Source organism: Notamacropus eugenii, chromosome 5 (assembly GCF_028372415.1).
Source record: "Notamacropus eugenii isolate mMacEug1 chromosome 5, mMacEug1.pri_v2, whole genome shotgun sequence".
NCBI classification, from domain to species: domain Eukaryota; kingdom Metazoa; phylum Chordata; class Mammalia; order Diprotodontia; family Macropodidae; genus Notamacropus; species Notamacropus eugenii.
Window position 1 is genome coordinate 339,111,458 of NC_092876.1, and position 13,755 is coordinate 339,125,212.

Sequence of the window (13,755 nt, forward strand, 5' to 3'; positions counted from 1 at the left end):
CTCCAGTGCTCTGAGGTGGTCTTTATTATTATGATGTGAAGGACAGGAGAGGAATGGCTGGAATATGTGAGCTGATCTGCTCAGCAGGGCAGTCACTGTCCAATAGAGGGGTCTCAAGAAAGAATTGGTGTCGCAGGAAGAACCCTGAACTAGGAGTCAGGACACTTGGGTTCTGATCATGGCTTTGGCTCTACAGATGTCTGAATCCAGCCCCTTCAGAATCTTAGAACTTAAGTAAAAGAACCAATAGAATTGAGCCACTGGGGGGTGAAATGCCCAGATTCATGCTGTCATGGTGTATCAGAGGCCGGATTTGAACTTGGGTCTTTCTGACTCCAAGACCAGCTACCTACCCACAATACCAGGCCACCTCTAATTATTATAATCATTTCAGACCAGTTTAAGACTTTACGATTTGGTGCAGAACTTAAAATTGTTTTAGGGGAAATAATAAATTAAAGCAATTTTATACATGTATCTCAGGAAATCTAGAAGTACCTGGCTGTATTTAGATTAATCCAGAGATTCACTTTAATATGCTGACCTAACAGGATTTTGCCTAGGTCTTTTAGCTGTGACAAGCGGTATAGAAAATCTTGCCATATCACTGTTGATGGGCGACAGGGGTAATAGACACTCCTGAAGAGTAAGGCATTTGGGTTGCATCCAGAGGAAAAATACAAAATTCACTGGGTTTTATCAAGTATTAAATATACTCTGCACCAGCCACACCAGCCTACTTGCTGTTCTCCACACCTACATAATGTTCTATCTCCCATCTCTGGGCCTTTGCATTGGCTATCCCCCATGCCTGGTACTCACTTCTGCTTCTTAAAATACCTGGTTTCCTTCCACGCAGCGCCAATCTCATGGTTTATATGAAACTATTCCTGATCCCCACCCCTCCTAGTGTCATTTCTCCTCAAATTACTGTGTGTTAATTTTGCATATATTATGTATGCACATGCTGCCCCTTCCTATTAGAATATAAGGGTGGAAGGGGAGGGCTGTTTAATTTTTTATCTTTGTATTCTCCAGCGCTTAATACAGTGTCTGCTACATAATGTTCAGTCGTATCTGACTCTTCGTGACCTCATTTAGGGTTTTCTTGGCAAAGATATTGGAGGGGATGGCATTTCCTTCTCCAGTTCACTTTATAGATGAGGAAATTGAGGCAAACAGGAATAAGTGACTTGCATAGGGTCACACAGCTAGTGTCTGAGAACAGATTTAAATTCAGGTCTTCCTGACTCCAGGCCCAAATCCACTGTGCCATCTAACATCCTGGTACACAATAGAAGCTTAGCTGATTGATTAAGCACAACACTTTGCAAATCTCAGTGAATTTCAAGGAATTAGACGTTTAAAAAAAATAATTTATTTTTTTATTTGACCTTAGAGATCCAGTTTACCTCATTTTAAAGATGAGGAAACTGAGGTTCAGAGGAGTTAAGAAATGTTCTCCAGGTCACATAACTGGTGAAGTCCTGGAACTTGGTTCTCCCTTCTCTCAGTGCAGTGTTTTGATGTTGTCTCCACTAAACTACAGATTTTAATCTGTTTTCAGTTTAGACAAACTTTTTTTAAATTATGAAATATTTGGTTCAATCACAAACTCCTCAAAAAATCAAATAAGGGCTTTATCAGATCTCTGGGGTCAAGAAATAACCCTCAAACCTCTTCTTGCTTTTTCTCTTAGTAATCTCCGATCAGCATTATGTACCTTTCTGGTTGAGTTTTTATTAAATATTTTTGAATAAATGGATTGATTTTTGAAAAATCACAACAGTAACTGTTTTAGGAAAATTCCTATTCTTAAAATACTTGTGGAGGGGGCAGAGAGGAGAGAAGGAAAAAAGGGACCTATGATTCATCTCTGTTGGGGATTTCCAGTATGGAAACTCTTTCCACTAATGTAGATTGGAACGCATCTGTAATTTACAGTCTCAAAAAGGAGCCTGAACAATAGGTTCTTGCCAATGATTTTTTAAAAATATATAGTTCCTGAAAAATATTTTCTACTTAAAAAAAAGCCTGACAGTCTAAATTGCACAACTGAGGCATTGAACTATGATTTTATGATTTGCTCAAAGCTAGATAGGCAGATACATTCAACTTCAATAATACTTAAGGGAAAATATCTGCCTTTGTAAAAGAAGAGCTCACTTTACAGCTTAGTTTTTCCATCTCTTATGCAGGCACCAAGATCTAGCCTGTATCATTATTATTTGTGTGGATGTCTGACTTCCTTTGCTAGGGACTATGTCTTGTTGATCTCTGCACCTGTCATAGGACCTAGCACAGAGGTTGCATCCCATGAGTAGTTAATAAATATGTTTACCCAGTATCTAGATTTGCCAACAACATACAGAAGAATACCTAAAATGAGTCAGCTTTGGGAAAAATTCTGAAGTAACCAAAGTGTTTTCTGTGTCCTTTAACCACCCTTCCAAATCCTCCCTCTTAATTGAGTTGTGGTGCCCACTTCCTCTGTCAGCTATCACCATCATGCTCTTCTATCCTCCCTTTCCCCTATCAAAACCTGTTCTCAGTTGGCACATCATAAACTAATACATATTGAAATGTTAATTGCTAACAAGCACTTAATGTGTAACCTTAAGTAATGGCAAAGTCGGATCTTTTGTTGTTTTTGTTTTAGTATAATCAAGTAGTATAATGTCTCTATTTGCTCCAGGATGCATGGCCATTTAGATTGTAAGGCCAAGGATCTTGAAAGGGTGGAGTGTGATGGAAAGCAAAGTAGGATCTTTTGCTGTTTTTGTTTCAGTGTAAAGTGTCTCTGATTGAATAATGTGATTTAAGAAGATCTTCCCTACCCATTATGGGTCTAAGAAGATTTGTAGGAAGGTCCATACCTTTTGTTAATGAGGCACTGGTTCTCAAGGGCTGTGATACCCTCCGGCTCTAAAAGGTGTATAAATACTCTCAGTTGAGGTTTTACTTTGGGGTTTAGTTTTTGGAAGAAGTTTTTTGAGCCAGATGAGACTCCGGGAAGCCGCTAAGCAGCGCCTTGGCTTTGAAAACCCAGATGTTGGTTCTTCCCTCTCGGTAACTATTGTCAGACAGTTGAACCCTGTCTGTTGATTTGTGATATATGTGTTGATTATGGTCAAACAGTTGGAAGCCATGTCTGTTGATCTTTGATATCTCTGTATTTTCTCTGAAGTTCAGAGTTTTGACTTTTCCCCCTGAACTAGGTGAATGATATATGTGCTTGATTAAAGGAGATTGTTAACCCCTCAAAACTTGCCTTTCCTTTGAGAGAAGCAGATCAAAGAACCTGTAACAGCAGGCCCCTCTGTGTATGTTGAGGTGCTTACTGATACACCATATTGGGAGTTTCTGCATTTTGATATGAACCAAGTCAAAAGCATAAGAATTATGAAATGCAGAATTTGAAGGTATGGTGATAGACAAGTTGGAGAGATATTTGGAGGGGGAGCATATTTTTTGAGCAGCCCTCAAAAAACAAGGTTCAAGACTCATTCAAGACCAACCAAGAGACTATTCTTAAAGCAAAACCAATGTGTGAAAACTTTAGGGAATGATTTTTTTTTCCATTTACAAAGGAGTTCACCAAAGTTTCCTTTTCAATAACAATTTATCCTATTGTTGCTGTTAAGATATGATTTGATTGATAAAAACTTTGATTTACACCTGGCTTTTCTAGAATACCTTCTAGTGTCTGAAGTGAGTACTCTGCTACAAAGATTCACCATATACGGAGTGTATATTTTATATTGTTATTTAAGGAGAAAAATTGGATTTACATTGAATTGTTAACACTTTCTCTCAATCCCTTTATAAATAAAAACATAGTTCAACTCATATGGCTAGCTGATGGGAAGGGAAAGGGTATGGTTGACGGCAATGGAATGGAGTGAAGTACATCTGACTCATACAGAAATTAAACTAACAACCTTGACCTCAACAACAAACCCCATATTCAAATACAATGAGCCCTAAACATTCCAGATTGGAGGGCTATGTGGTGATTTGTGAAGACAAAATAGTAACATAAAGCACAGATGGAAAATGACTACATTTGCTGCCACAATTGTTCCTCCTGATAATTCCACCCTTAGATGATAGGTGGGGCTGAGGGGTGGGGGAGGGAGATGAATTCTGCAAGAGCCTAGATTGTAGGCACCTGGACTATATTGTCCAAAACCCATTCCCTTCCAATCAGAACATATGGCTTGACAAAGGATATTCCCTTTTGTGAAGTCTATCTAAAAGGGCACATTCTATTCTTGAAAATGGGACCAACCCAGAAATCTGGGACATATGGTCATTGTTCTTATGGGGTGAAATATGCAAGGAGAAAAAATATGGCACCCGACTCCAGGGTTTCAGAAATGGACTGATTAACCTATGGAGTAAGACAAAACTTTATTTTTCATTCATCAGCCTTTTAATCTGCTCTCTTAATTGCTGTAGGACTAACTGAGGACAATCCCTTAGCTTTAGGGGGTGTATGAATTTTCTGTTCTCCAGCATGTTTCCATGCTGGATCCTGCTGTCTTGGACAAGTGCACCAGTCACTTTGATCTATATATACAGCAAGCCTAGTGCTGAGAATACCACCTGCTTTTTAAAACAGCCTGCTCCCCTTCCTGATTCCTGTTGTCTTTGTTCAATGGCGTTGTGTCCAACTCTTCATGACCTCATTTTGGGGTTTTTTTTATAAGATCCTGGAGTTGTTTGCCATTTCTTTTTCCTGTTCATTTTACAGATAAGGAAACTGAGGCAAACAGGATGAGGTGACTTGCCCAGGGTCACACAGCCAGTAAGTATCTAAGGCTGGATTTGAACTCTGGAAGATGAGTCTTCCTGACTCCAGGACTGGCATTCTATCCACTTTACCACTTAGCTGCCCTCCTGATAGTGAAGTAAGGCCATGCTCATCAATGATTAGTCAATTTGCTAACAATGAGAGACTTTGAAAACCCATTACTAGGTAAAGGGGCAATGTGAAATATATTTGCCCAGAGAGTAGGGAATGGGGGCCTCCCACTCCACAGCACTGACAAAATATTCCAGATAACTCATACACAGATAAAAAGCAATAGTGATGGGGCTCTGTCTCAGAGGTGTCTAGTACTACTCCTCATTTTACAGATGAGGAAACTGAGGACCAGAAAGTAGAAATAACATGCCCGTAGTTCGTGGCAAAGTTATGTGTCCTGGCTCCTAGTTCAATGTTCTTCCTATTACATCACACTATCTCTTTTTCTTTTACTTTGGACATGAAAGAATCATGCCAGGCAATACAGACAGAAACATAAGGGGTTATGTGCTTCAACAACGGGTAGTTTTGAGGATCAAATGAAATCATGTAAAATGAATTTTTAGTAGATGTCTATAAAAATATACAAACATACATATAGTCGTGGGAGATGAGGCATGATGAATAAATGTATAGAGGGTCAAGGATCCCCTTGGCCCATTATAAGTGAATTAGATCATGTCTAAAAATGTACAGTTAAGACATATCATCTTACACTATTTTCTAGAGGCTATTAGTTAGCAAATCCCTTTCTCTGTTTCATTGGCATAAGACGTAGGGCTGAGAGGAACCTCAGGGGTGATCTAATCCAATTCCTTCATTTTACAGATGAGGAAACAAAGGTTAAGTGGCTTGCTCAAGGTCACACAAGGAGTAAGTGGCAAAGGGAGAATTTGAACCCAGATCTTCTGACTCCAGAATTAGTGTTCTATCTCCTATGCCATGCTTTTTCCTTCATTCAGGTGAACCAGCTCCTCACCACTCTAACCACTGGCCCCTAAAGTCAGTTCCATACAAAGTCAGTCTATTACCTCAATGGTGTACTGCTCAAAGATCCGGAGCTGTAGGAAGATGTCCAGCTTGATTTTGCGCTCATGGAAAAGCTCTTCCATCTGCACTTGGGCTTCATCGAGCTGCTGTAGGACTGATTCTATGTGGCTGATGGAGCTATTATGAGGCGTCTTGTTGCTGGACACCGCTGAGTCCCTGGAGCAGAGCAGAGAGAAAAAAAGGGCAATGCCCAGAATGTTAAATGGGGGCCATGTAACCGAAGCCAAGTCTTTATGATATACCTGGCAATGGAGCCAATGTACAAAGCCAAAGTTCTGAGGAAGTTTATGCATTTCAGTAAACAAGTGTTCATTTACCTTTATAGAGTTCTGGAGTTGAAAGGGATCTCAGAAATCCAACATCTTTATTCTACAGATGAAATGCTTCCAGGGAAGGAAAGCTAGATGCTCACAACTAATTAGAGGCTGAGTGACGATTAGAACACAAGACTCCTGGTTCCTAATCCAGTGTTCTTTCTACTTTATCACACTGTCTCTTTGCCCTTTACCATGGGCATGGAAATAACAAACTGGGCAACTGAGGCAAAAGAATAACCACCTGACTGTTGTACCTGGTAGTTTTTAAAGATCTTATGTAATTACGTAAAAATCTTTTGGAAAACATAAAATGACGTATAGATTTTTATGAATGACTCCCTCTACCAACAAAAAACATGCCATCCTGATCACAAGAAATTTACAGTGTATTTGGGGGAGATGAAATACAAATGAAATTATATCTCAAACAATTTGATTACTGGAATAGGATGATTGTACATGGATAGCCTGTATGTGATCGCATGCCATCTCTGGGAAGGAGGAGGGGAGGGAGGGGGGAAGAATTAGAGCTCAAAATGTTATAAAAGTGAATGCTGAAAACTAAAAATAAATAAATGATAATTTTAAAATGTGGAATATGGTAGAATTATAGCTTGAAGGTCTACATGCTCAGGGAACAGAGTAAAGGAGTAGTCATGCCAGGGTGGGGTAGATAATTGGCAAAGGTTTACTAAAAGGAAAAAAAAAATTAGTTGGGTCCTAAAAATGGAAACTGACAGACTAGATGATAAGTGAGAGGAGGGCATTCTGAGGGTGGGATGATAGGTACCAAAGCAGGTGTGAGAGCTGCCATTTTGTTTCTAAAAGGGGAAACAAATAGACTGGCTTGGTTAAAGCAAAAGATGTATAGTAGAGAAGAAAAGAAGAAATGAATTTGAGGAACGTAAGTTTCTTTTATCTTCTCTTATCTTTTCCTACACCACTGTCCTCTCCACCTCCCCATTCAGCTTAGTTCCTGACACATAGTAGGTACTTAATGAATCCTTGGTGGATTAAATTGTATTCCCTAGTGCTTAACACAGTGTCTGGTACATGCTGTTCAATCGTTCAGTTATGTCTTGCCTCTTCATGACCCCATTAGGGATTTTCTTGGCAAAGATACTGGAGTAGTTTGCCATTTCTTTCTGCAGCTCTTTTTACAGATGAGGAAACTGAAGCCAACAGGATTAAATGACTTGCCCCGGGTCATACAGCTAGTTAAGTGTCTGAGGTTGGATTTGAACTCAGTCTTAAAGACTCCAGGTCCAACATTATCCACTGCGCCACCATTAAAATAAAATTCAGCCAAAAAGGAGAAGAAAATAAAATAATGTTAATGGTCCATTGTCAGTTGGACAAGTGCTTGAGTTTCCTGGATTGATAATGTGTTTACATCGAATTATCTACTCTCATCTGATCCCCCTTTGCTATTAACAGCATTGTGTGTGAGACACCTCTTATTGGCACTGTAAATTCAGTCTCACAGTGAGGAAAAGAGCTTTTCTCTGGATGAATCTAACTGTTCCATACAGAAATGGAACACCTTGTTCTTACTTCACTGTCTACACCCGCTGGGAGAACTGTCTTACACAAAACCAACACAAACTAGACCATGTCCTCTTAACCAGGATGTGCTGCCTTGGGTGGAAATGGTAATATTTATATAACTTTAATAATAACCATGATATTAATATGTAATAATTTATAATAAAATGATAGCTGTAATATTTATGTAACTATAACAAAATACCTATATTAACATCCGAGAATTTATCATAATAAAATAATAGCTGTAAAATGTATATAACTATAATAATGCCATAATATAAGTAAATAATAATTTATAGCAATAATATAATTGCTATAAAATTTATACAACTGTTTAGACTAGGACCAAAATTTAAAAGGGCAGGAATTTGTCTAGGTTTGATTCTTGGTTTTCTTTAGTATCTATGCATATTTACTTTTCAAGTTTGCAAATAACATAGACCTGAGAGGAATAGCTAATACAGTCATCCCAGAGTCTGTCTGTCTGTCTGTCTTGTCTGTCTTTCTTTCTTTCTTTCTTTCTTTCTTTTTCTTTCTTTCTTTCTTTTTCTTTCTTTCTTTCTCTTTCTTTCTTTCTTTCTTTCTTTGTTTCTTTCTTTGTTTCTTTGTTTCTTTGTTTCTTCCTTCCTTCCTTCCTTCCTTCCTTCCTTCCTTCCTTCCTTCCTTCCTTCCTTCCTTCCTTCCTTCCTTCCTTCCTTCCTTTCTTTCTTTCTTTCTTTCTTTCTTTCTTTCTTTCTTTCTTTCTTTCTTTCTTTCTTTCTTTCTTTCTTTCTTTCTTTCTTTCTTTCTTTCTTTCTTTTCGTGTGTATACCCAGAATGAAGTACTGAGTCTAATCACATGTACCAGGAGCTGAGGGTACAAAGATGAATTCATCATAGGATCATAGATCTGGACTTGGAAGGCACTTTGGAGACCATGTTGTCCAACTCCCCTCACTATACTTTCATTTGTTGTTGTCCATAGGTTCAGTCTTGTTTGACTCTTCATGATCCAGTGAACCATAGCATATCAATACTGTCCGTAGGATTTTCTTGGCAAAGATACTAGAATGGTTTCCCATTTCCTTCTCCAGTGGATTAAAGCAAACAGAGGTAAAGTGACTTGCCCAGGGTCACACAGTGTCTGAGGCAGGATCTGAACTCAGGTCTTCCTGACTCCAGACCCCGTATTCTATCCACTGAAACACCTAGCTGCTTCCAATTCATTCACTATACATATATAAAATGAAGGACAGTATACATACATAAAAGGGCAGATAGGTGGTGCGTTAGCCAATACACCTAGCCTGGAATCAGGAAGACTCATCTTCCTGTGTTCAAATCTGGCTTCAGACACTTACTAACTGTGTAACCTTGGACAAATCATTAAACCTCTGTCAACCTCAGTTTTCCCAACTGTAAAATGGGGGTGATAACAGCACCTGCTTCCCAGGGATGTTGTAAGCATCAAATGAGGTATTTATAAAGCACTTAGGACAGTGCCTGGCACGTAGTGGGTCCTTAAAAAATGTTTGTTTCCTTTTTTCCTTCCCTGATCTTAAGCCTACAATCCAGTGGAGGGTTATAAGAGATGCACACCAATATTAAAATGAAAATTTGAATATGACTAAGTGAATAAGGCAGCTTAGAGAAGGATGAAAGAACTGAGGGGGGAGGGATGCTTTATACCTGGGGGAGGGAGGAAGCAATTAATTAAGGCTTTATGAAGAAAATGACACTTGAGATGGGTTGTGAGCTAAGAAGATGCAGATGTGGGGAGGGGTGGGGACTCACAGGAGCTGTCCGTGCAGATGCCAGTTTCCAAGACTGTTTGGTTAGTGATTCCACTGGAGAGTCTGGAGAATCTCCTTGGTCGTTTGGGATAGAAAACTCCTAAATTACAACTGAAAATCAGGTTCGTACTTTTTAATTTGTTTGTTTAATTGGGCAATGAGTATGAAAATAAATCTCTGATTGAGTTTGTTCTCTCACACCCTGAGGTGAGGGAGTCAGCATGTGAGATAATGAGATTGCCTGTGCTATTTGCCATGTGAATTCTGTTAGACACAGATCACTTCAAGGAGAGGAACAATTCGTAGGATCATGGTTTAAGAGCAAGAACGGTCATGTGGACCAGCTCCCTCATTTACAGATGAAGAAGCTGATGTCCATAGAGATGAGCTGACTGGTCCAAAGTCAGACAATTGTCATGGGTGGAATTTGAATCCAGACTCTCTGACTCCAGAGTCAGCAGTCATAACTAACACTTCACCTTCAATGACCTCCAATATGGCATAATTACCTTTATCAAATCACATTTATTTAGCATGTGGGCATGTAGTGAGATGCCAAGGACTGTATGGCACTTTTCTTTGAAAATACCAAAGTCTTTTATAAGTACGATAACCTATAAAGTAGTAATGTCTACCAAGTGAAATCCCACATTTTCAGGCTGGCATTCAATGCTCTCTATAATGTTAGCCCTACTCTACTTTTCCAGATTTACTTTATAGCATTTCCCTTTGTGACCCTTATGCCTCAGCCAAAATAGACTGTTACTTCCCAAATACATCTAGAGGTGCTCTCAACTTTCTGCTTTTATTCACACTTTTCTATCCAACTGGAACACTTCCCCACTTCCCCAGCTCTGATTGTCAGTTGTCTATTTGTACTTCAGTACTCCTTGATGAAACCTTTCCTGACACCCCCAAACAAAAGTGACCCCGACTTCCTCTGTTGGAACCCCAATAACTTTTGTTTGTGTATTTCTCTGCCCCCATAAGCAGAATGTAAATTTGTTGAGGACAATTCATTTTTGTCTTTTAATCCTAGCATAGAGACTTACACAAAGTAAGAGCTTAATTAATAAATGCTTACTGAATTGGATTGAATTAAACTTCCTTAAAATGCACCATATTGCATCCAGTCTTGTATCCACTACTAGATATTAAGCTCCTTGAGAGTAGGGACTATATATTAATCACCTTTCTATACTTCTCAGTTTCTAGCATGATGCCTTATGTAAAGTGTATGTTCAATAAGTATTTAGTAAATTGAATTACTAATGGCAGAGCTTAGTGGGGTAGATAATTATGAAATTACAAATATTGCTTGGAATGAAATATAGGATCAAAAAGTTTTGAGAGATATTTTCCTTCTTAATTGTGGTTTGTTTGGGAAAATTTAAAATAAAGTTGCTAAACAGCCCAGAAATAATGCTGATGAATTCATGTGTAACTAATCAAAACTGACCATATCACCAAATTATATCATCCCTATATTCTCATAAACTAGTGCCAAAGTGAGCTCTCATTCTCCCAGTTCCGCAGGTTGGTAACAGATCAAATGCTACATGATGTGACATTTCATAACGGGAATGTCTCCACGATGCCAAACAACTAGTCTGAGTGATTGCTTCAAAGGATTTTGAGACAACAATGTGCTGAAATGGCCCCAGATTTACCACTTCAGTGGAAATATTTGCTGCTGAATAATCACACGAAAATTTCAAGGTTCTTTTTCAAAGTACTTCTACACTTGTCTCCTTTTTTCCCTCATATCTATTTTGTGAGATTGGTTAGGTGAGGGGGTACTTTTTGTCCCTGTTTTACAGATGGAAAAATCAAGACACAAGAGATCTGGCCAAGATCACATAGCCAGTTATTGTCAGTTAAGTCTAGAACTTAGACCTCTTGATGTTCACTGAAGGATCTCTCCGGTAGCTCAGACAACCTTGTGGTTCCCTTCTATCTCTCCTCCTATAGAACTCACCCCAAAGAAGTATTACTGACCTGAGTTGCTGAATGAGATCTTCTCCTTCCTTGATGACATTGAGCGTGGCATCCAAAGTGGCCGTCTGCTGCTGCTGGAACTGCTTGATTAGCTCCTGGACTGCATCTACTGAGTCGGCACACACATCTTCCAGTAGTTCCTTCTGCAAGTCTTCCATCCATGTCCACAACTGACAGAGAAGAGAAGAGGGAATTCTGCTTAGGGAAAAGAGGAGCTAGTATAGGGAGGAGGACAAAGAAATCCTACCAGACTCATCCAACCTACCTTCTTCCAGCCAGAGCAATATCTGACCCCCCCCCCCATTGACTCTCTCCAATTGGTCCTGTATTATATCTTTCCCAAATGTAGTTGTTGACCCTTTGTTAGCCAAGTACATGGTAGGTGCTTGGTAAAAGCTTGCTGACTGATTGGACTTTGCTTTTCAAAACTCATTTTTTCATTTATGTATTTCTACTATAAAGAGATGGCTGGAAAAGACTGCCATGTATTAAAGATAAAAAGAACAGATAGACTGCACACGTTTGTACTGATGTTATTGTTATTTTACTCATTTCAGTTGCATCCAACTCTCTGTGACCCCATTTGGGGTTTCTTGGCAAAGACCCTGGAGGGAGTTGCCATTTCCTTTTCCATCTCATTTTGTAGATATGGAAACTGAGACAAACAGGGTTAAGTGATATGCCTAGGGTCACACAGCTAGTTAATGTCTGAGGCTGGATTTGAACTCAGAAAGATGAGTCTTCCTGATACCAGGCCTGAGCTCTATTCACTGTGCCACCTCTCTGTGTTCTGATAATAACAAAATATTTTTAAAAATCTAGAGGGTGTCCTGTAATATTTTGCATAGAATCTCTGGGGGAGGGTTTATGAAAGGACATGGACAAAATTCCCATTGGGTGGTAAGTCATGAATGAGTTTCAACATCACTGGTGAAGGGAATATTTAGATATTGGTGAGATCACAGATCCTTTGATGATGGAAGATTTTCCTATTGACAACATAGCTCTCTGTTCTGTTTGCCAATTATGAAAGGGTAAGATCAATTCTCCAAGAGGATAAAAGCCTGGAGTCCCATCCCAAGGCAATAGGATCACGTGGACATGCTCTCAGAACCGTTGCTAGTAACAGCTGAGAAATCTTGGGCAAATGAATAGGTTCCAGATGCCTAGCAATGGACAGATGCTGTCCCAGTAACATTTTCCATTAAGGTTCTTCTTCTCCAGCCAGACTACTACTTAGCTCCTCCTTCAGAGGCCTCATCCATTCCAATCCTTGTGATTTATTGCCCCTCTTGCCCCTTCCGATGCCCTTCAACCAATTTTCACTCCATCTACCTCAAATGTTCTATTTAACTTTTCCTTACATAGATCCCCAATAGACACTAACTCTTTACAACTGTCAGAGACAGTTTAAAAAATACATATATATCTTCAGCACCTAGTCTTAGGGCCTTGCTCATAGTGGGTGCTTAATAAATTCTTATTGGCTGGGCTTGGATCAGTTACAAGATTCATCTTCTCACACATACTCACACACATACATATAGATAGATAGAGAGTACAGGGTATGTTATATCAGAAGAGATGATATCCACATACACACACACACAAAAATAAAATAAGATAAAACAGAATAAAATAAAAATTAAGCGGTGAAGGAGGAAAATTCCAGGAAGAGAAAGGGAGGAATGGAATGGGGTAGGCTATAACTCATAAAAGAGATAAGAAAAATCTTATTCAATGGAGGAGATAAGGGAGAAAGGGGGGGGGGGGGAATAAAGCTACTCTCCCCACATGTGGCTGAAGGAAGGAATAACATGCTCACTAAATTTTATATGAAAATTTATATCACACCACAGGAAAGTAGGAGAGGAGGCAATAAGTGGAGCGAAGGGAATGTTAGAAAGGGCAAATGGGAAAAGGAATTTCTAGTGAATGGGAGTCACTAGAAATAAACACTTTCGAGAAGAGACAAGGTTACTTGTAGGGGGGGAAATAAGGAGGATAGGGTAGGTCAGAGGGCAACATGATTACTATGGAAGTTTTTTGGAAAACAACACATATTTAGTCTGTATTGAATTGCTTCCCTTCTTAGTGGGGCTGGGGAGGGTGAGGAAGGAGAGAAGTTGGAATTCAAAGTAGTAGAAACGAATGTCGAGAATTTTTACTGCTTATAATAGGGAAATAAGAATTACAGGGATAGGGGTATGGAAATTTATCTTGCCCTGCAAGAAAAGAAGGAAGATGGGGATAGAAGACG

General features: G+C 39.2%; 1 protein-coding gene across 6 annotated transcripts in view; it reads right to left on the reverse strand.

Moving 5' to 3' along the window:
* KALRN (kalirin RhoGEF kinase) overlaps nt 1–13,755 on the reverse strand; it is a 963,226-nt gene that overhangs the window by 408,789 nt on the left and 540,682 nt on the right. For all 6 annotated transcript variants that reach the window (XM_072616710.1, XM_072616706.1, XM_072616705.1 and 3 more), the window contains exons 12-13: nt 11,496–11,665; nt 5,842–6,016 (exon numbers count right to left, since the gene is read on the reverse strand). In XM_072616710.1, the coding sequence (XP_072472811.1) occupies nt 5,842–6,016; nt 11,496–11,665 (345 nt within the window). The remainder of the gene's footprint in view (nt 1–5,841; nt 6,017–11,495; nt 11,666–13,755) is intronic.